This window comes from Talpa occidentalis, unplaced genomic scaffold (assembly GCF_014898055.3).
Source record: "Talpa occidentalis isolate TD23 unplaced genomic scaffold, MPIMG_talOcc4v2.1 talOcc4.16, whole genome shotgun sequence".
Taxonomy (NCBI): domain Eukaryota; kingdom Metazoa; phylum Chordata; class Mammalia; order Eulipotyphla; family Talpidae; genus Talpa; species Talpa occidentalis.
The window spans coordinates 71,316,039-71,338,506 of record NW_023601653.1 but is presented as its reverse complement, the minus strand read 5'-3'; the positions used below and the strand labels follow the sequence as shown (position 1 = coordinate 71,338,506).

General features: G+C 44.3%; 1 protein-coding gene across 5 annotated transcripts in view; it reads left to right on the top strand.

Moving 5' to 3' along the window:
• The window catches only part of DYRK4 (dual specificity tyrosine phosphorylation regulated kinase 4), a 39,234-nt gene extending 17,132 nt beyond the window's left edge, over positions 1–22,102 (top strand). For all 5 annotated transcript variants that reach the window (XM_054696510.1, XM_037514516.2, XM_054696509.1 and 2 more), the window contains 12 exons: positions 371–487; positions 1,171–1,309; positions 3,179–3,342; positions 5,220–5,356; positions 5,661–5,801; positions 8,841–8,979; positions 11,381–11,462; positions 11,733–11,905; positions 13,574–13,634; positions 17,204–17,333; positions 20,107–20,282; positions 21,547–22,102. In XM_054696510.1, the coding sequence (XP_054552485.1) occupies positions 371–487; positions 1,171–1,309; positions 3,179–3,342; positions 5,220–5,356; positions 5,661–5,801; positions 8,841–8,979; positions 11,381–11,462; positions 11,733–11,905; positions 13,574–13,634; positions 17,204–17,333; positions 20,107–20,282; positions 21,547–21,788 (1,701 nt within the window). In that variant the 3' untranslated portion in view covers positions 21,789–22,102. The remainder of the gene's footprint in view (positions 1–370; positions 488–1,170; positions 1,310–3,178; positions 3,343–5,219; positions 5,357–5,660; positions 5,802–8,840; positions 8,980–11,380; positions 11,463–11,732; positions 11,906–13,573; positions 13,635–17,203; positions 17,334–20,106; positions 20,283–21,546) is intronic.
• Positions 22,103–22,468: the final 366 nt, after the last annotated feature.

Genomic DNA, 22,468 nt, shown 5'->3' with positions numbered 1-22,468 from the left:
GAAAGAACTTTCCCCTGTTAAGCTGGCAAATAAAGGAATGAAGATAATAATGCCTAGGTGTATGGGCTATTTTACCCAGGTTGCCTCATTTACCTCTCAAAACCTTATGAGGTAGGTCCTATTTTTGTCTCCATGGCAGTGATGAGATAACTGAAGCTTAGAGAAGGAGCTGGTGGGGCCTGTTTTAGTTCTATAGACTCAAAGTCTGTCTCCTTGGGCACTCTCTTTTCCAAGAATTTGCAAAATAGATTTAAGACTAGATTTGGTTTAGACTCATCCTTGCCGTGGACAGAGGATTGGAAGAAATGTCTCTCTACAGACCTTTTCTCATCCAAGGCATCTGTAACTTCCCTCATTTCTCCTCTTACAGAAGACAAACACCAGTGTTACGTCACTTCCTTTTGCAAATCCCAAACCGAAGAAGAACATGGTTAAATTCCCTCGTATTGGCAATAAACTCCCGCTCAAGCCACTCCTGGTGCATCAGGTGAGTGCTGAGGAGCAGCGGGCCTGGGAAGACCTGATCTCAGCCTGGAAAGAAGTTTAGAAAGGCCCGGGGCAGTGGGGAAAGACAGTGTCAGCCAAGGAGCTGGGTGCTTCATTCTCTTCTCGCTCTTTACAATCAATGTAAATGTCAACAAATAAGTTGGTGAAGCTCTCTTACCTGCAAAGCAAGTCCTCTGCAGGCTTTCCATAAGGGTTCATTGAGAGAAGGAAAAAGAAAAGGTCTGGTGTATACATGGTAAAAGCATCCCAACTGTTTATAATTCCCTACCGAGTCCCTTACTTTTTTTGTAAAGACCAAATGAGATCATGTGAGAAGGTGCTAAGGAGCGGGCGGGGAATGCAGGAATAAGTTCAAGTATTTGAACTAAAGTGTCTTTGGGCAAGTCCTGTGTGTTGGAATTGGCCTCAAGACCAGCAGAAACTGTTCCCATCTTACTGCCATTGTCACATATGGTCATGCATGAGGGTCTCACAGAGAGGACCCTGAGTCAGACGGATGCTTCTCTGGGGAGAAAGACTCAGAAAATCTACTGTCTCGGAATTACCATTTTTTCCTGGGTTAGGGAGGAGAAGCTGGACACGTGTGTCCCGGGTCAGCCAAATGGTCAACGACTCCCAGAGCAGTACAAGCGGTCCTTATTGCAAGTCTCTTTCCCTGGACAGGAGACTCAAACTCACAGACAGATGTCAGCCTTTGGGTGTAAGCTTTCAGAAAGGTCTTTCCCCTCGAACATTAAAACCCAAGATCCCGAGTCAGAGGAGAAAACACCGAGGAAGCATAAGATGCCTCTGACATCGGCAGGTATGGCTGGGGGGCTATAGAGGGGATGGTGGGGCGTGGTATTAGCTGGACTGGGCTGGGCTGGAGTGGGTAAAGTTGCTGGCAGTTAGAGTGGCTGGTTAGGGCAGCAAGCCAAAGGAAAAGGAATAGTTCAGCTGGTCACTTCCGGTGATGCTATAGGCTAGGGGCTCAGGAGAGGACTCTGAAGCTCATCTGTGCCAATTACCCGAGGCTGGACAAAAGGTTCCTGGCTTTTTTTTTTTTTTTTGAAAAGATCTATTTATTTATGCATACAAGAGTTGGGGTATAGGCCAGAGGTCTGTGGTGGGGGGGTACGGGTGAGAGGATTCACCAGAGATAGAGTGGGGAACAGAACAGGCAGACTGACTGAAATACATGTGGGTGAGGCAGGAGAGGTCTGCTGCGCCATGTGGGTAGCTCCCTGGCCAGCCAGAGAATTGAACTCGTGCTGCAGTGACTGGCGATAGCTTGATAGAGCTGTCTTTAACCCTGCGCCACCAGGGAGGCCCTGTTCCTGGCTTTTTAAGGGAGAAGAGGGCCAGGGAAATGGCTAGGAGTGGAAATGTACTGAGCACCAAGTCAGGGTAGAGGGAAATGTCTGTGGATAAGGAGGTCTTGGCAGGAGCACCTGAGGCAGCCTTTGAGTAGAAGCTCCTGGATTAGGAATGCAGGTGAGGGTAAGGGCTGGGCCAGGCAGAGCAGCCTGAGTCCTTGACTGTCACTCTTAGGAGACTAGAATGATACTGGTGTGAGGTGGCAGCTCCCCACTCCACACCTGCTTCCTTAACCCCTATCCCTCACCCCCTGCCCAGACCTGCCAGGTAAAGTGTTTGTAATTGCCAAGGGTCATACCTAAAAGATCTCCTCAGAGATCCATAATCTGTGAGGGCTCAAAGCAAGAGAACCAATATCCACAGATAACTGGTGTGCCAGCACGAGCTGAGGCTTGGACCCATGCTTTCAAATCAGTTGTCCCTCCTCTGCTTGAAAGACCTCAGGAGCTCCCCATAAGGAGACCATTTTCATCCTGAGCTGGGTCTGCCTCTGCAGAGCCACTGTCTGGCTCCCTGTTCTCTTGGGCCTTGGTTCTATCCTCTGGGCAAAGAAGGTGCCTTCTTTGCCTTCCTCTTGAGAGCCCTTCACATAGATGAGGTCAGAGGTCTTTCCCCCACCCCTGATTCCCCATGCGCCCCCTCCATTGCTCCTCCCCATCACTTCCTTCTACTCTTCAGCAGTTTATCAAATAGCATGATGCTTCTCCCAGTCTTGGTTTCATTCCTTTGAGCCACTTGGGTTTATCTCCATCTATTAAAGTGTGAATTCCCCCCCCCCACCCCTAGACCAAACCCCAGAGCCCTGAGTGATTGACCAGGGCAGAGTAGAGAAGAGCACCCACATCTTTCTTGTAATCGAAGGGGCTCACTGGCTTACCTGGACCTTTAAAATCACATTTACGTTTTTTTCCTGATCCCTGAAGACAGAATAGTTGCAAACGCTCTGAGGTAGACTTAGTGTAGCCATTAACTCAGACAACTGCTAATTTAACCACCTACTATTGTTGCCACTAAGTTTACTCCTAGATTTTTTTAACCCATGCTGATGCAATCTGTAACTCTTTGGGGACAAAATTCTACCTTTCTGCACCTTTTTTTTTTTCCTCTTGATGTGTTGAAATCAGCACAAGACCTTGACATTCATCCTTGTTCTATTTCCCACCCTGTGAGATTGAGATGCCCAGCCCCCAGAAAGACAGCGAGTTGAGGAAAGCATTGACCAGCTCTTGATCTAGGAGGGATGCCATCATCTGCACCCTGGGTCCCTCCCGGGGGTGCTGCAACTTAACAGACAACCACAGTGCTTTTCCCACAGAGGCCCTCACATGTTTTAAGAACCAACTCTCTTCTTATGAGCAAAGTGAAATCCTGGGCTACACAGAGCTGTGGTTCCTAGGGCTTGAAGCAAAGAAGCTGCACATGAAACCTGAGAATTTCTGCAAGACAAGTTTCGATGATGAACATGGCTCCTACATGAAGGTGATGAAGGTCATGGTAACTGCAGGGCCTTGGACTTGGGGGGGGGCAAAAGAGAGTCTGTAAATAAAAAAGCTTGATGTTGTAGCTCATTCAGTGTTTATAGATGGAGGGCTAGGCACCCTAAAGTATTCTAGTAGTTGCTCAAACCAAAGAAATACCATGTTTAAAAATGGGAAAACACACAGTTACTATGCAAACCACTCAGCTCGCAGAACTTTCTCCAGGAGTGTCCGGGGGAGCAGGTGTGCACTTGGGGTAACCTCCCACAGGCTCCTCTTCTGCACAGTCTGGGGCACTTTGGAAAACACCAGAGTCTAAGATTAGAGGCAGTCTCTCCCCAACATTCCCTTTTGAAGTCTCCTCTGTAGAAGCCCACACGTGGGCCCTTTTTCATTTTGAAACAGACATCATTGCCCCACAGAACCAGTTGTCCTGGAGCGTGGGGCATGGCTTCCTCCAGTTTTCCAAAGAGAGACCGACCAACTCCCCCCCACCTCTTCTGACCTGCGCTCTGAGTGCCCCCAGCAGTGCCTCTCCCCCATCTGAGGGTGAAATCTGGGCAGTGGGAGTCCTATTCACTTCAGGAAGTGCTTTCCTCTTCAGAGGATGCCTGCATGTGTAATGTTTAGTGGACAAGCCTCGTAAGCTGTTGGGAATTTCTTCTCCTGGTTACTTCCCTTGAGCTCTAGGAGACAGGATTGTTCTCCCATGGCTTCCTAGGAGAAGGCAGCTTTTCTCAATAACATTTTAGGCAGTCTTTCTCAAACTTTACTCTGCACACAAATTTCTGGGATTTTGTTAAAAATATGGGTCCTTATCCAGTGGTGTTGGGGTGGGCCCGAGATTTGCCATTTTAAACAGCTTCCAAAGGATACTCATGGTGCTCGTCATTGGCCCAAACCTTAAGAAGCAAGATTTGGAATTTTTGACACCTGTCTTCTATCTAGAATCTTGGTTCTGAATGTTTTTAGGTGGGGAATCCCTTTGGGAGCCTGGTAAAAGCTATAAGTCCTCATCTCAGAAAGGTGCCCTGAACATGCACAAAATTTTGTGGTTGTTACTGGCTCCTTAGTTAAGAATCCCCAATATAAATTTAGCTCCAAAATAACCAGGTACCCTCAACGCCCACCTATGACCCGCACCCCCACCCCAAATTGGCATGTAGAACCTGGAAAGTTCCCCAAGGATATCAGCACTACCTGTAAATTAATTAACCATAATTCCATTCCTTAATCTCAAATCTTGGCTGTGTTTTGGTGCAGTGGGAGGGATAGAGTGCTCCTGCTGTGTGCTCAGAAGCTCCATCTGTGTACACGCAAGCATACGATGTGCATAGCTGAATTTTCACACAAGCAACAGAGCTGCATTCTCACGTTATTTTCTTAGCAATGTTTATCGAATACCTAATTATTCAAAGGTTAATTGAATACCTCTGTATTGAGAATCTATCATCATATGCAAAATTAAGCTGCTGCTCAGCTGCTTTCAAGAGACATGAAATGTCCCAACTGGAAGGGATAGTCAGGGCATCCAACCTTTGTATTTTCCAGGTTCCCACACATGTAGAAAACCAGAGGTGGCAGCAAGATAGGGACTAGGATGCAAGTTGCCCAGAGACATTGACATTTGCAGTGTCTGACACTGACGAAGCCTGTGGGACTTTCCCCGCACCACATGGGTGGCCTGGGACCTGGGCAACTGCCTAATCAGTGCAGCAGCAGAGGAGGGTGGGATCTGCACATGTGCCCAGGGCAGCTCAGAGAGTTCCCCCCAGGAGTCAGCCATGAACTGAGGATGGGTATCCAGGAGCCCTAGAGCTCAGGAAGCCCTGAGGTCTAGGGCTCTGCTCCTCACCCACGCTGGTCTGGCCTCTGCAGGTTCTGCATGACCACATTGCCTACCGCTACGAGGTTCTGGAAATGATTGGAAAAGGGTCCTTTGGACAGGTGGCCAAGTGCTTGGATCACAAAAACAATGAGTTGGTGGCCTTGAAAATCATCAGGAACAGGAAGAGGTGTGGCTTGGGGGATGGAGTAGGACACAGAAGAGGGATCCCACATAGCTCTGATCCTTTCATAATGCCAACCTTCTTTACCTGCCTCGTTCACTGATCTCTCTCTCTCTCTTTCTCTTCCTAGCCCTCACCCCCATCTAAGTCCTTAAGGAGGCAAACAGGAAGCAAACATATGGGGTTTTTAGTGCTTTCTGCCCCCCAGATAGTCCTGCTGGGGTCACGGGATGGGGTCCTGCAGCATGATGTGACACAGTGTCTTCTGTCCCTATTCCCCACCCTCCCTGCCGCCCCCCAATCACTTCAGATTTCACCACCAGGCCCTGGTGGAGCTGAAGATCCTGGACGCCCTCAGAAAGAAGGACAAAGACAACACCTACAATGTGGTGCACATGAAGGACTTTTTCTACTTCCGGAATCACCTCTGCATCACCTTTGAACTCCTGGGGTCAGCTGCTCTTTCATTTTAATTCGTTTTCTTTTGAAAAGTTGCTTAAGGATAGAAGTGAAACCTTGAGGTCAGAACACTAGACTTTTCTGGTGGTAAATATTCAATGTCTAGAATCAAAACAAAACCACGCATTATCTTAGGAGCCCAGGAGGTCAGCCCAGCCCCTGGTCATGCCAGTCACCTCCCAGCACACCCAGGACACACTGCCCTGGTGCTGGGTGCCGAATTGGGGGACATGATGCAAGCAAGGTCTCTGTCCTCAAACACTAGACTGAAATATGTTGATGGGCCTCCCTGGTGGCGCAGTGGTTGAGCGCTGGGTTGCAAAACTGCCCGCAGCCTCTGCAGCACTTGTTCGATCACCGGTGCGGGACCCACATGGCGCGCAGACCTCTCCTGCTGCCCGCTGCTCCCCTCAGCAGTGTACTTCATCAGTCTGCCTGTTCTGTTCCCTGTTCTGGCTCTAGTGAATTCTCTCACTCTCCCGTGCTTCTGACTGTACCCAGTGCTTGTATAAATAAATAAATCTTAAAAAAAAAAAAAAAAAAGAAATATGTTGACAAGGACTTTGTTGGTCCTATGTCCCCACTCCCTGGCTTTTTAACCCTAGAGTGCAGAAATTGGAGCCAAGAGAATGGCACCTGGTTGCTCAGAGTGGGGAAGGACTTGGGTTTTGAACAAATAAGGACAGGAACAGATATTTTTGGTAAAAGAGAGAGCAAAACCTGATTTAGACAGATAGGCATCAGCAGGTGGAATACGGGAGTAAAAAGGGTGTGCTAATTCAAAGGACATATTATTATTATTATTATTTTTTTTAAATATTAAATTTTATTTTTATATTCCCCTATACAATTGCAAACGCCCCATTCTGACCCCAATCCTTCCCCTCCCGCCCCCCACCCCCCAAAAAGTGTCTCTGGTTCATAGTTTTTTGTTGATTTTGATTTTCACTTGCTTATATTCATTTTCCTGGTCCCTTATTTAAGTTTTCTAGATTCCTGCTATGAGTGAGACCATCCGGTATTTTTCTTTTTCTTTTTGGCTTATTTCGCTGAGCATGATCCCTTCCAGTGCCATCCATGTTGCTGCAAATTGCATGTGTTTATCTTTTTTGAATGCTGAGTAATATTCCATGGTATATATGTACCACATCTTCTTGATCCAGTCATCTATTTTTGGGCATTTGGGTTGTTTCCAAAGCTTAGCTATTGTAAACAGTGCTGCTATAAACATAGGAGTGCAGGTGCTCTTTGGAATTGATGTTTCTGTGTCCTTTGGGTAAATACCTAGGAGTGGAATTGCTGGATCATATGGAAGCTCTATGTTTAGTAGGTCCAGAAATCTCCACACAGCTCTCCATAGTGGTTGGACCAGTTTGCACTCCCACCAACAGTGCACAAGAGTTCCTTTTTCTCCACATCCTCGCCAACATTTGTTGTTGCTAGTTTTTTTAATATGTGCCATTCTCACTGGTGTGAGATGGTATCTCATGGTAGTTTTGATTTGCATTTCCCTGATTACAAGTGATGTTGAACATTTTTTCATATGAAGGACATATTATTTTGATCACTTTTCTCTGTGAGAAGATCATCTGATGCCATTTAAATAAAAACTGGAGCCCAGGATGCATTTAGCAAAGAGAATAATCAGAGGGATTTGTCAGGATCCAGTACTACTGACTTTGCTGGACTGGTAGCTTGGTATTCCTGATTCCATCTCGGATGATGAAATTCTAGAAACTGGCTAAATTCAATTTCAGAGGGAGTCTTGGCATGCTCCTGATCACCTCTGGTGGTTGCTTACAAAATGTAGCCCACTTTCCAACATGCAGACTAGGAATGTCTTCTTGTCCAACGTGGAAGGCGTGGACGACCTGGACTGACTTTCTTCTTCTTTTCATCCAGTTTTGTTGAGAGGTGACTGACATATATTACTGTAGAGGCTGAAGGCATCCAGTGCCATGGTTTGACTCATGAAAGTTGTGAAATGGTGGCCACGATGGGCGCAGGCTGCCTTCTTGACCATCAGTCACAGTTAGGATGTCCTGGTGCTTAAAATAGCCTTGAGAGTTCAGGAGGGGCAAGTATATGGGGGGAGCATTCAAAGACCAGAGAGGGCAGAGCCTTCCTCAGGGTCACACAGTGAGTCAGACTGAGGTCAGAGCCAAGTCTCACATCCCCACTGTACCCCTCAAAAGTAAATGGCTTCCTAAGTACTGTGGGAGCTAGAAAAAGCTTAGAAATGGAGGCCTAACAGGAACCAGGTAGGGGGTGAATGCAGAACTATGCCCAGGTCAGAACCTTTGCCTCCTCTCTCCACCTCATAGTTTGACTCATGAAGGCGCCTGCATCAGTTTTTCTTGCTGAAATTTTTGTATTTATTTCCAACATCTGTAAGTCAGCGGATTTTAGATAATAAATGTTTTATATAATTAAGGCTTTTTTTAATATAATTAAGGCTTTTATGTGAGCTTTCTGTCTGTCTAGAAATTTTTGGATGATCTGGCGAGGGCAAGCTGTCATTCCCACAGGGCGACAGTTAAGTGGACTGAGCAGCCTGGCTTGCTCTAGGTCACGTGGGGCTTCTCCCTTCTGCCCCCGTCTGCCGGCTCTCTTTTCCCTTATTTGTCAGGAAACTGGCATCTTTAGACAGCTTTCTTAGGCCTGGACAGGGGTGGCTGCTTGGTTGAATAACTAGTGAATGTCCTGGACCCAACCTCCCCGAGGGCCTGAAGAACCTTGAATATTTCCGAAGTCCTATCCAACCATTTAATCAAAACAAAGTGACTAAATGACCTTGTCTCATCAGAAACCAGGGGGCAGCTGAAAGGCCAACAGTGTTGAGCCTTCCTCTGGATCCACCACGAGTCAATAAGGAAGCAGAGTTTATACAGCACAAAAGTCCTCCCTGCTCCAGTCTGAGCCTCGCCTGCCACTGGGGGAAACCAGCTGGTGGGGAATTGTTTGCAGGTTCAAACTCAAGCCTTATGCTTCCTATACTGATACATACTCTGCTCTCTTTTTTCTCCCATAGAATCAATTTGTACGAGTTGATGAAGAATAATAGCTTTCAAGGTTTCAGTCTGTCGATAGTTCGGCGCTTCACACTCTGTGTTTTGAAATGTTTGCAAATGCTTTATGTAGAGAAAATCATTCACTGTGATCTCAAACCTGTGAGTAACAACCTCTGTTCTGCTGAGGATGTGGTTCTCGGTCTTAGAAGTCTTTGATCCTTTCCATCTTCTAGTGGTTGCTGGGCCGCCATCTTGGCCAGGGACCCAGGGTGGAAACCCAGTGGCAAGGTCCATGGCACCACAGAGGCTTGCCCAAAGCGTGGTTATTGGCAGAGTGAAGAAAGATATGGTGTCACAGAGGCAGCTGGTGACAGAAAAGCCTGAGGGATTTCTTATGGAAAGTGTAGGGGTGTGCAGAGACATGTGCCATGTGGGGGGCCGATCGCTGTAGCTTACTAAATCCTCACTCTGTGCACTCTACGCTGATCCCAGGGCACAGCAGTCCCTTTCCACCACCTCTGTTCCAAATGGACATGCCTGGATACACACTCTGCTGGTTTTCTGTACTTAGCTCTATGGTGACTACTTTGGGGAGCAATTTTTTTCTTATCTTATCTGTATACTCTACTGGACTGCAAGCTTCCCCTAGGTGAGGAAACATGTTTTCCCACCACTTTTGCCCCCAGGACCTTAACATGGTGTCTGACAATAGTAAGAACTTAATAAATAAATTCCCTGTTAGAGGCATTAATTATTCATATGTGAGGACTACAGAGGGGTAAATAGGGAAAGGAATAAGGGTGGGAAGATATGGGGTCAGGAGCTGGTTCCCCAAACCTGACCCTCACAGATATGTAAATATCACTTAATATCTCCTCATCCCCCAATGTGGTTTAAACTTTATTTTAATGTATTTTATTTTTATGTAATTCTTATATCAGTTTTCATTTTTGCACAATGTATGCATTTTCATTTTGGTTATAGTCCCCATACAATTCCCACCCCTCTTATTTTGATTCTAATCCCTCCTCTCCCCCCCCACCCCCTAGTGTGTCTCTGGTTTATAGTTTCTTGTTGATTTTCATTCTTTATTATAATTAGTCTTTAGCTATATGGAAATTCCTCAACCTACTAAAGATAGAGCTTCCATATGATCCAGAAATTCCACTCCTAGGTATTTACCCAAAGGACACAGAAACATCAATTCAAAAGGGCACCTGCACCCCTATGTTTATAGCAGCACTATTTACAATAGCTAAGCTATGGAAACAACCCAAATGCCCAAAAATAGAGGACTGGATAAACTTTTTTTTTTTAACACTGGAACTCATTGGGTAGTCGGGGATAGTTTTACAATTAAAGATTGTCAAGATAGAGCTAATATTTAGGACCAGTAGAGCCTCATAGAATGTTGGTACTATGTTTTTTCTTTGCATCCAAGTTCTTAATCCTCGACTTTGCAGCTCCAAAGGGTCACAACACACATGTCCTTGGGCTCGAGGATATGACTCTTACAGAGAAATTCCTAAGACTCTTGGTTGCCAACATGCCAGGTAATAGATTTCTCTGAGAAGTCTATACATCAGCTAGACTGTGTCTGCCCAATGGGGATATGTACACACAACCAGAAGAGTGTGTTTGGTGAGTGTGGATTCAAGGCTGAGGGAATTAGTCGTATGGAGCTGATGGTTACTGATGGGGGTGATGATCTGATGCATCCTTTCCCTCCACAGGCTGGAGGGCTCATGCCATCCAGGGAATGGGGCTGTCCACTGAGCTAGAGACATGATAGAAATACTTGCTCATTAAAGGTTTTTGCTGATCATACTCTCATTTAACACAGGTATCCCTTAAAAAAAATACTATGGACTGAATTTGTTCCTTCATTGTTGGTGGTGCGAGAGGCTTCAGAATAGGCCCGCTAGGGCAGATCTAGAATATTAGGGGTTCAGGAAGCTGTTTGCCCGATGCTCATAATAATCAATTTATCTGATGCTGAAATCCTTGAAACATGATTAGGACTTGAACCTTCTAGCCCTGGGTATGTACTTTCCTGCTCTGAGAACGGGCCCGGAGCACTCCCTTCTTATCCATGATCTGTTAGAAGACCGGGTCTCACATTTTCCCCAAAGTCAGCATATGAACTGTGGACTCCAGTCAAATGGTGGCCTGAGGTTTGGGTCCTCATGTGTAGATGGGACACCTCATGGAGACATCATATTCAGCCAATGATATTTCTAAGGCCTTATACAAGCAAAGTGAAGGTGCTAAAGGACATAAAAATAAAGCCATATATTCAGGAGGTGCACAATCTAAATGGGAAAAGAAGCAAAATATGTGCAAAAGAAATACTGCAAAGCAGCAAATATAGGATCCAAACAAGAGGTGCAGACCACAAGTCGACTGGGACATCAGAGGGAGAGGACAGTGGCATCTGGAGAAGATGTGGGTGGGCCACACTCGTGGGCAGTGCCATTTTTAACTGGTCCTGGAGGATGGCAGGCATTTCGGTGACTAGAGTTTCTCGTGATTAGAATTGACATGTCTTCTTCTTCTCTAGGAGAATATAGTGTTATATCAAAAGGGCCAAGTCTCTGTTAAAGTTATTGACTTTGGATCAAGCTGTTATGAAGACCAGAAAGGTAGGCCTATTCCAGCACTCTTGTCTGAGTTTCCTTTGCAAGTTCTCTCCCTCCATGAAACAGATTCCTCACACATGGGTGATCTGGACTCAATCACAGCAATTACTCTGTCATGATTTTAATCAGGGCACATCACATCCCAAAACCCAAGTTCCCCCACCTATAAAATGTGAAGATGGGACTCAAATCCCTTACTGGTCCTTTGCAATTCTGAAGTATGTTCTGGAGAGAGAGCTTTTCCTACAGGAGCTTTTGTTCTTTCCCCGGCAGTGTACACCTACATCCAGAGCCGGTTCTACCGATCCCCGGAGGTGATTCTTGGCCATCCCTACAACATGGCCATTGACATGTGGAGTCTGGGCTGCATCATGGCGGAGCTGTACACTGGCTTCCCTCTGTTCCCTGGGGAGAATGAGGTGGAGCAGCTGGCCTGCATCATGGAGGTGAGAGGATGCGCCTGGCTGCAGGGAGTCTGAGGTGCAGCCACATGGCTGGCTTCCCTCTCAAGTCTCGGGCTACATTAGACTCACTGGAGGACAGAGCCCTGCTTGCTTTTCTTTTTTGGTTGGATATTCCCTAAAAGTATTTTTGAAATCATGTATCCCTTGTGTGCACTTTTGGGGTGATATCTAATATTTTTATCATGCATTTAATAGTTGCAAAAGATATCATTTCTAGCATGCAGACATACCCCATGTCATTACATGGGGTATGTAATGACATTTCAGCCAACAGTGGATCTCACATATGACAGTGGCCCTCAAATTCCTATTGCCCAGCACCCTTCATAAAGTCTTAGTATCTTACTCTGGCAGGAGCCTCATACATTTCTATGACGTTCACACAAAGACAAAATTCCCTAATGTTCCATTTCTTAGAACGTGTCCCTGCTGTTAAGTGGGGCATGACTGTGTTGTTAATAATGATATTAAAAAATAAAACTCTTACATCAGACTGTCAGATATATTCAAAAGAATCTAGAAGCCGGGATGAGATGACACCCATCAAAATCTACCTATTATCCAGACACCCAGTTAAAAGACTTTTCTAGACTCATTACATGAATATTTATTATACTTGCTATGCTGTTACTTAAAGGGATCTTGTTATGGAACTAAATTAGACAAATAGGAGAAAATAACCCTAAAATTGGAAAGTTACATTTTAGAATTTTCTCTGTAAACAAAGATATTTTAACTCAGCAAAGTTCTAATTCTATTTATCTATCAGTCCACCCATCCACCCCAAACTTCTATTTTCTAGATTGTCTCAAAGTTACAGATAGTCAAATAGATATACACATCCTTAAGAGCTATTATTTATAAATAGGTCATTTCACTTTGTGGCTAAAACTAATAATCAACTAGAATAATTTGGGAAATAATAGCCATGAGAGATAACCATGGGGAATGAACACTGGCCTGGGAACCCATGTACCTGGCTCTTTCTTTTTGGCAGGTCACCTCCCTGCTCTGGAATTCTGTAAAGTGAAGGCATCAGAGAGGATGGCTTCTAAGGTTGATGATAAATGATTTAAGGAAGAAGCTCTGAACCTGCTCCCAGTATCAAGGAGAATGGGGAGCATGAGATCTGTGTTGAGGTTCTGACTGCACTAGGACTAATTCAGCCTCCTCCTGGCTTCGGTGTCAATAGGGTTGAGGAGCAGGGGGCAGGGTCAAACATAGATATGACTGGAAACCCTCTTGCTGGGAGAGGTGATGTGTAGGCCCGTAGCTTGCAGTGGGCTTTTTTCTTTTCCAGAAGGTGTTTTGTCATATAGTGATCTATCTGGTGATTTCCATATTTCCCAGTGTGCCAAGCTAGATTGTCATTCCCTAATGCAGGGGTGGTCAGCTTGAATACTGGTTTATTTCCTCTGACGGCGAGACCTGGTTGCCATCAAGAGTGCCTACCTCTAGTTGAGGCCTAGTTAGAGTAGAATGGCCAGTGAAACAGCCAAGGTTGGGGGCAGAAGACTCTGGGCCTGCTCCACCACTGACTTGATGCTGTTACTCATATCCCGGTTCTTATCTGTAGAAGGCAAAGTTTAGCCAGAATCCCACCCAGCACTAATAGTGTTTGAATGAACCCACACCATGCATTTATTGAAGGTGCTGGGCCTGCCACCAACCCGCTTCATTCAGACGGCCTCCAGGAGACAGAAATTCTTTGGTAAGTTCTCTTTATCATGTTATGGTTAATGGGTTGTCACAGGACTTGAATACACCACCCACATCCCAAGCCCCACTTGATACTCTTTCCCTGGCCCCATCCCAAGCTGTGATTAGGAGTTTCTTTCAGAAAAGTAAAAAGATGCCAAGGAATGTTACCAGATGATGAGATGGAGGTGGGCTAGAGAGTCACATCTGTGATGAGTTAATGATTCTTGACAATGAAAATGCAGGAGGAGAACAACCATGTTCCTGGTCAGAAGATCCATCCATGGATCTTGAAATTTCAAAAATTACTACTGTACACTCTCCTATGAGTTCTCCCTGCATCACCAAGCAGCTTGACACCCTCACACTATGTACCGTGCAGAGAAATAAAAGAGCAGAAACTTCAAGAATAATGGCAAATTCCATTGCTATAGTCTATCAATAATGGAACATTCTTCTTCCCTGCTGAAATTCTCTTAATCCCTCAGACCCTTACTATTCTAAGCTCATTGTAACATTGGTACAAAGTGGGTAAGCAAGGGCTGTCAGAGCAGATGACTGTGGATATGTGTAGCTTGCCAGTGATGTATAGAATATCTGTTTCGTTGCTGGAATTAAGCCTTACCCATGGCCCCATGCTGATTTTTATGATCTGCTGCCTTCTGTTCAAGCAGAGCTATACAGTATGGTCCAACTGAAGCAGACTTCCAGGGCAATAGTCACCAAAAAGATAAGTCAGTCCCACATCTAAAATTCCTTTGAAGAACCATAAAAAAACTAAGGGATTCCTGTGTAGAAAAATTCATAGTGATCCAAAGGTCAGCCAAGTGGAGCAAAACCATGCACAAGAGCCAGGGAGGGGATCCCTCAGACAGGGCCCTGTGCCACCTGGAATGACATTCTGACAAGCTGTAGTCAGGCTCCTCTGGCTGAGGCGTCCCATCATCCTGAGCCCTCCCACTTCATATTTTCAACTGAAAGTAGTCTCAGAGTCACATGATTTATCTTCACAAGTTGTGCCCCATCAACAAAAGCATCAAAAACATCTTCTTGGGGATCTCCCTGGACAAAGTGTTTCAGTCACATTGGTGTTTAGTCAGTATGTACTGGTTCAGCCACGTGGGGTTAAAATATAGTCTGTTTTTGTGTCGTTTGGTAAAAAGTCACAGCCTAGAGTTCTTACCACAGCAACATGCTCCCTGGCCCCTCCTCCAAAACCCCTTGGGCTACTCATGGCCTACAGACTAAAAGTTTAAGACCTGGCAAGCAGGTTGTCCATGGCACTACTTCATTGCCAAGGCTGCCATCTCTCTGACTGCCCGGGCCATTGCATTCCAATGGTTAAATCTTTTAAACAAAACCTTGTAGCTATAGGCCTCCCTGGTGGCTCAGGGATTAAAGATAGCGCTGTCAAGCTATCACCAGCCACTGCAACACGAGGTCGATCCCCAGTCAGCCAGGAAGGTGACCCACATGGCGCAGCAGCCCTTTCCTTGCCTCACCTGCTGCTCCCCTCAGCAGTGTATTTCAGTAGATCCACCTGTACTACTCCCCACTCTGTCTCTGGTGAATCCTCTCATCCCCTGTACCTCCCCCACCCCCGTTCTTGTATGCATAAATAAATAAATCTTAAAAAAAAAAAACACCTTGCATTTAGGCAGGAACTTTGAATACAGCTTCTGAGAAGGGTCAGGGGCCTGGGTTGCCTAATAATGGTGCTGCCATACCTACCTTTCTAGAGCAGTCTGATGGTGGGCAGATGGTCCGGGTCACTCACTGGTCAGACTTAACACACAAAGCAATAAACTGACCTTTTGACTCCGTATTTACTTTCCCACTCATCACTTATAATTCAGTCTTTTGGATTTTGAAGGATTTGGGGAAGAAAAGTAGGGCTATTGGTGTTTCCTCCTGTTAGACAAAGTCACATCATAAGCCTAGAACACTAAATTCAAGGTAGTGTGTGGGTGGGACTGAAAGGATGTTATCTAGGATGTCTTGGGAAAAGCAAACCAAAGGCAGGTGACACATAGATGTCAATTTCATAGGGTCCAATTTTTACTGTCCCCACTAGGCTTTAGAATGGTGATGTGGTTTTGGAAGCCACATCTTTATATCTTCACTTCCTACATAAAGAAGGAATGTATTGGGAGCTGCATCCACTTTGCTGTTTCCAAGACTTTATCTGATTATGTAAATTGTTTTGGGTACTTGGCAAAAAGTGCTAAATCCACGATCCTCCTGTACAACTGGTGATACAGTAGGCTTGAGGTGGGACTGAGGACTCATTTGGTAATAGCAGCTCCTTGTAATTCTTACAATTAGTATGATCACACCCAGTAATTACAAAAGTTATAAAACCAATTTATTGTGCACCTTCTAGAATGTCTTTTACGTGAATCCTACTGAATTTTTGTGAGAATTCAATTTAATGTGTACAATGTATGTGTGGGTATATGCGTGTCCATCTGTTTACATGGTGTGAGCATAAGCAGTTAATTTTCTGAACATGTATAGGAGAATTTATATGTCCAAAGGGAAAGAGGGGCCTCACCTTCAGAGAACAACAAAAAGCACTCTCAGGAAACCTTTGGAGCTACCTTCAGGGCCTCTTTCCAGACAGACAAATCATACATTTGGTGGGGGCTTTCATCAGTGGAAATGGCTGAACAAAGTCATTCCAAGCTGTCTCCATCAACCAACCAAATCTGATCATTCCAATTACAGGCAAAATTTTAATATAATTATAAAGAATTAATGAGATTAATTTGTGTGGATTTTTTTTCCTTAAAAAAATTCCTCATTTATTTAGCATAGAGGAACTAGGGTGTATGCTACAGGTGAGGGGTTGAGGGTGAGAAGATTCACCAGAGAGTGGGGAGCAGAACAGGTAGGTCTACTGAAATACACTGCGGAGGGGAGCAGCAGGAGAGACAGGAGAGGTCTGCTGAGCCATATGTGGGTTAGCTCCCTGGCTGGAGAGGTGACAGTGCTGAGACTTAACCCCTAGACCACCAGGAAGGCCCAATATTTGTGACTTGTAAGGAGTTCAGAAAGTGAATCGTAAACTTTCTCCTATAATAACTTATTATACCCCATGGCTAGGGTATAATGTAATGGCCAGAGCTAATGGGGAAGGATCAAAGGCATAGATAATCCAAGAATGGATGATATCTTTTTTGTTCAGAGTGAAATATTCTTGTCACTTCAGATTGAATTATCACCTCATTTTTTATATCATTTAATATCATCATTACTATTTTACTTTAGTTAATGTCAAGCTGTTTTAGCCATTTCATTGTTTCGGGGAGGAGGTGGTGGCAAGAAAGCTCAGAACACACTGAATAGCAGGAAAAACTTCATCAGAGTTGATTGTCTTCATTGGGTAATCTACATGTGGGTTATTTCGGACTGACTGGGTATGATTGTGTGTCGGCGGGGGTGGAGTGAGGGTGGCAGGGGAACAGTACATAGAGAGTTACAAAAGCCACTTCAAGAAGCAGCATGGTTGAATGAGCAGCTGTGATGTGACTTATGAATATTTACACCTGGAACTAAACACAGAATGTTGTATCTTTAAAGATTCCAAAGGTTTTCCTAAAAATATAACCAACAACAGGGGGAAAAAAAGATACCCGGATTCCAAGGATCTCACAGTGGTGCTGAAAACCTATGACAGCTGCTTCCTGGACTTTCTCAGAAGGTGTTTGGTGTGAGTTTGTTGGAGTCTTTTTGCCTCTGGGCTTCCTCATAAAATATGTACTTTCCTACATTGGCGGGTGAAAGCCTGGGACTGGGGGACAGTTACTAAAAACAACACTAATAAGAACTGGCCATAGAGCTTTAGAGTCTGCAGAATGTTCCCGTCTGCTGCCTCACCAGACTTTCTCCCCATCCTATGTGACTGACAAGGGCAGATGATTTACTCTGTTTTGAGATAGGAGGGTGAGGCTAAGGAGATTAAATGACTTGCCTGGATTCCCCAATGTATGGGTAGACCCTTGATTTCTTTGTGGCCTCAAACTGCCTGGCAGGGAGGGGTGTAGGCATGTTCTAAAAGTCTTTATCCATGAACTCTTCAGCATGCTTGTAACTGTCTGCACACACTCCTAGTATAAGCTGGTTTCAGGGCCCCACTGAGATCCCCTAAAATTTAAAGCCTTAAATTATCTTGTACTGTGGAGTAAGGTAAAGGATGATCTGTATACCATTTATTCTGCATAGTTTTTAGACCCAATTTGCATATTTTGAATCTTAGAAATTAGCTTTTGTTCTTCAGTCAAGTTACAGTAAACAAGGATTAGCCACATAATATTTGACAAGTGATTGTTTCTGTGTCTCAGTTTCTTTTTCTATAAAATGAGGAATTCCTAAGGTCTCTTCCAGCTATATCAGTCCTATAATTATTCTGTATTTTTAGAAAACCTTATCTTTATGTTCTCTCATCCTTCCAGTGGGATGCAGCAGTTTAAAAAAAATGCTTTTCTGGCATTTGTGCACCCTGAAATCTAGGTATTAGCTCAGAAGATAATCAGTTACGTAGATAGAAAATGCTACTCATCTAAAAATTGAAAATAGAGAAGGACGAGCCTCTCCGGTGGCGCAGCTGTTGAGCACTGGGCTGCAAAGCTGCCCACAGCCTCTGCAGCACCGGTTCGATCCCCAGCCACCAGCGAGGGTCCCACATGGTGCACAGACCTCTCCTGCTGCGACTGCTGCTCCCTTCAGCAGTGTACCTCGGTCCTTTTGCCTGTTCTGCTCCCTGCTGTGGCTCTGGTGAATTCTCTCACCCTCCCATGCTTCTGACTGTCCCCACTGCTTGTATAAATAAATAAATAAATCTTTAAAAAACGAAAAAAGAAAGAAAATAGAGAAGGATCCTATACCCTACCCCACCTCAGCCTCTTGCTGAAGCTGTAGAATGAATATACACTTACAAATGACAGAAATTCACTACTGAGACAGAGGTGAGTTATCCAAAGCTCCAACCATTCAGAACACAGCTCAAAACCAAAAAGGAAAGTTTCTGTGTTAGTGTAAAGGGCTTGGTGCTCACAACTTGAAAGGCTACCTGTTGATATCTTGTACCTGATCAATCCATTGTTCTCCAATTAGCAAGTCTTTGGAATGAGAATAAAAGCTTTGAGTCAAACTTAATACAGATCAATGTAAAGTACTATGCCTAGGTTTTAGAGGCTGACTTTAGAAGTTCAGGAGTGGGCAGATGTATCTTCAAAGCAGTTTATTTGACAAAGAATTGAGAGTTTGACTTATGACTTTGATGTTTTCTATTCTCAATATGGTAGACACTAATTAGATAGCAGTTGAAATTTCCTGTCTTGGAAGGTACAAGTATATCATGTGATCAATAATTAATAGTGATGTACATGTTTTCAGATTAAGTGTTGTGCCATAAAAGGCAGACTGTCTCATTCGATATAATGCCAATGAGTAGAATTAGGATGTGACTCTAAGTTACTAGGATAGAAGTTCCTGGGACACGAATTTTAGCTCAATAGAAATGAACTTTTAAAGGATTGGAGCTTTTAAAAGTTGGAATAACTAGTCCTGTTAGTATTTGGTCAGTATACCTACTCGATGGCACGAGGCTCCCATATTGGGGGTTCTGTCAAATGTATTTTGCCACTGAATTAGAAATTTGACTGGATAATATCTAAGTTCCTGATATTCCTACTATTCTAGCATTCTATAATGTTCTTTGTTTCTGGAGGCCCAAATTCTATAATTTGAAAATTGATATTAAGCATCTTTGTTTTGATCTTAGTTAACAGGACCCTAAATCTTATTGAAATTTTCTATATTTCCTGTAAAGGAATTTCTAGAAACTCTGAAAGACTTGGATTCTAATATATTCCCTGTCTTGTCATATAAATTTTCTTAAAAGATTATTTCCAATAGCTGTTTACATGTAATTTAAAGTTATAAATCTCTTCTATATTGGTGTCTTTGTATTGTAACATAGTTTAAATAGGTTCTTTAAAAAATAACTACGGGCCTCCCCGGTGGCGCAGCGGTTGAGCACTGGGTTGCGAAGCTGCCCGCAGCCTCTGTGGCGCCGGTTCGATCCCCGGCTGCTCCCCGGCCACTGGAGGAGGGTCCCACATGGCGCGCAGACCTCTCCTGCCGCCCGCTGCTCCCCTCAGCAGTGTACTTCGGTCCTTCTGCCTGCTCTGCTCCCCGCTCTGGCTCTGGTGAATTCTCTCACCCTCCCGCGCTTCTGACTGTACCCAGTGCATGTATAAACAAAACAAACAAACAAATAAATAAATAAATAAAGCATGCCTCTATAAAAAAAAAAAAAAAATGATGCCCTTTTAAAAAAAAAAAATAAATAAATAAAAAATAACTACTTTTAAAATGAACTACCTTATTGAGCATCTTTATTTGGGGGGGTCTTTGAAAATGTTTTGTCATAAACAAGGGAAACAAAACAATAACCTGTGTTGGACTTTGTTGGTGTGTAGATGGGAACCTTCTCTCCGCATGACTCCTGACCAGGCCCTTAGACATGCTTGGATTCATGAGCCACGGACCTTCAAGCCACGACCCAGGCCCCAGATCCTGAGAAAATCCAGTCTATATTTCCCTTCAGAGGCAAGGAAGGACAAGACTCAAAATTACCAACATTTGGACAAAAAAGGTACAGCCCCTCAACAAACTGGTCCTGTATCCACAGTCCAGGAGTCAGACATCTCTGGAGGATTTGCATGCCAATTTCTCTGAACTCAGCCTTATTATTTTTTTAAGATTTATTTTATTTATTTATGCATACAAGAGTTGGGGTGTAGGCCAGAAGTGCAGGGGGTGAGGGGTAAGAGGATTCACCAGAGACAGAGTGGGGAACAGAACAGGCGGATTGACTGAAATACACTGTTGAGAGGAGCAGCAGCCGAGTCAGGAGGGGTCTGCTGTGCCACGCGGTTCAGCTCCCTGGCCAGGGATTGAACTCATGTTGCAGTGGCTGCAGACAGCATCATAGTGCTGAGACTTAACCCCTTGAGCCACCAGGAGGCCCCCTGAACTCAACTTTGAGTAATTATTCTGAATACATCACTAGCAGCTTACCATTTCTTTTTTTTTTTTTTAATTTTGTAGAGGCATGTTTATTTATTTATTTATTTGTTTGTTTGTTTTTTGTTTATACAAGCACTGGGTACAGTCAGAAGCGCGGGAGGGTGAGAGAATTCACCAGAGCCAGAGCAGGGAGCAGAGCAGGCAGAAGGACCAAAGTACACTGCCTAGGGGAGCAGCGGGCGGCAGGAGAGGTCTGCGCGCCATGTGGGACCCTCCTTCTGTGGCTGGGGAGCAGCCGGGGATCGAACCGGCGCCGCAGAGGCTGCGGGCAGGTTCGCAACCCAGCGCTCAACCGCTGCGCCACCGGGGAGGCCCAGCTTACCATTTCTTACTTTAGAATTTTCTTCCCTCAGAAGTGTGGTTCTAGCTAAGTTCTCCCCTTTTTTTCCCCTTTATCGTTAGGACTTTCCATTTTTCCCCTGTCTTTAATTCCCTTTCTCTACCTTTCCTTCCATTATGTCCTTCTCTGCCCAGTAATTACTTTTGAATTTTTATCAGATTATGGCAATATGAAAAAATATTTTATATGCAATATTATAGCCTAGTGGTTAATGCACAGAGCAATGGAAATCAGGTTGCCTTGGATTAAATTCTGGCCCTGCCATTTACGTAAGCTGTTTCTTCATTTATGAGCATGAGTAGTGCCCATTCTCTATGGTTGCTGAAAAGCAACAAATGAATTAGTGTGACGTGCTTAGAGTAAAGCCTAGAACATAGAATGTTCTTGCCAATGAGTTGTTTTTCTATCATTATAACCAAACTTTCCCCTAAGCCTAGTGGGCATTTGGACTATAACTCACATTTGAATACTTTCTTCTGTCTCCTGGCAGATGTAATCAAAAAAGAGACTACAATCAAGGTAAAAAATGGCGGCCCTAAGCATGTTCAGAATTCAGGTGATCTGCAGGGCTCTCTTCAGTGTCCAGCTGAAGGTGTCCAGCTGCCTCATCTAGTACAAGCTTCCAGAAAGCCAGAGGCAGCTGTCAGGCCAGAGGAGTCCAAGGCCTCCACAGACCAACAAGGCAAGAACTCCTCCCCCAGGAACTTGAACACTTTACCGCCTCTTGTGTGACTGTTGATGAGGGTGTGTCTTGTTTCTTTCCACCAATCATTTGTATTAGAGATGGCACTAATATTGTACAATATTTCACATTGTTGTTTTTTTAATGCATAAAGCTTTTTTTTTTTTTTAAAAAAAGAACAACCTCTTCACATGGCCAGTTGGCGTGATTCCTCTTACATGCAGGATAAGAGGATGTCCTTCACTCCCTCCTAACATCCCTCACCAGATAAAACATGGGGTAGATGTGTGGTGGGGGCTTCTTTTAATTATTCAATGTTATAGCATTAGTAGAACCCCAAATAAAATTTTCTTCTTCTCCAAGACATAACTATGTCAGGATTCTTGTTTGAAAATTATAGAAGCTGAAATCAAACTAATTGTAATTTTTTGTTATTTTTTAAATTTTTTACATCATTGTTCATTTTTAAACAATATTTGCTTCCCCCCACCCCCTCAGGTGTAGTCCCCATAGTTTCCTTCACCAATGCACCCGTGCACCATCACCTCAGTCCCCTGTGCTCCTCCCTCCCTCCCTCTGATCCCTCTCCCTCCTCCTCCCCTGCAGGATGTCTCTGATTTATAATTGTCTTTGTTTTGTTGTGTTTTGTACTGTTATTTTTTGACACTGATGTCTTATTTGGTTCCCCTATATTCCTGCTATAAGTGAAACCATGTGATATTTTTCTTTT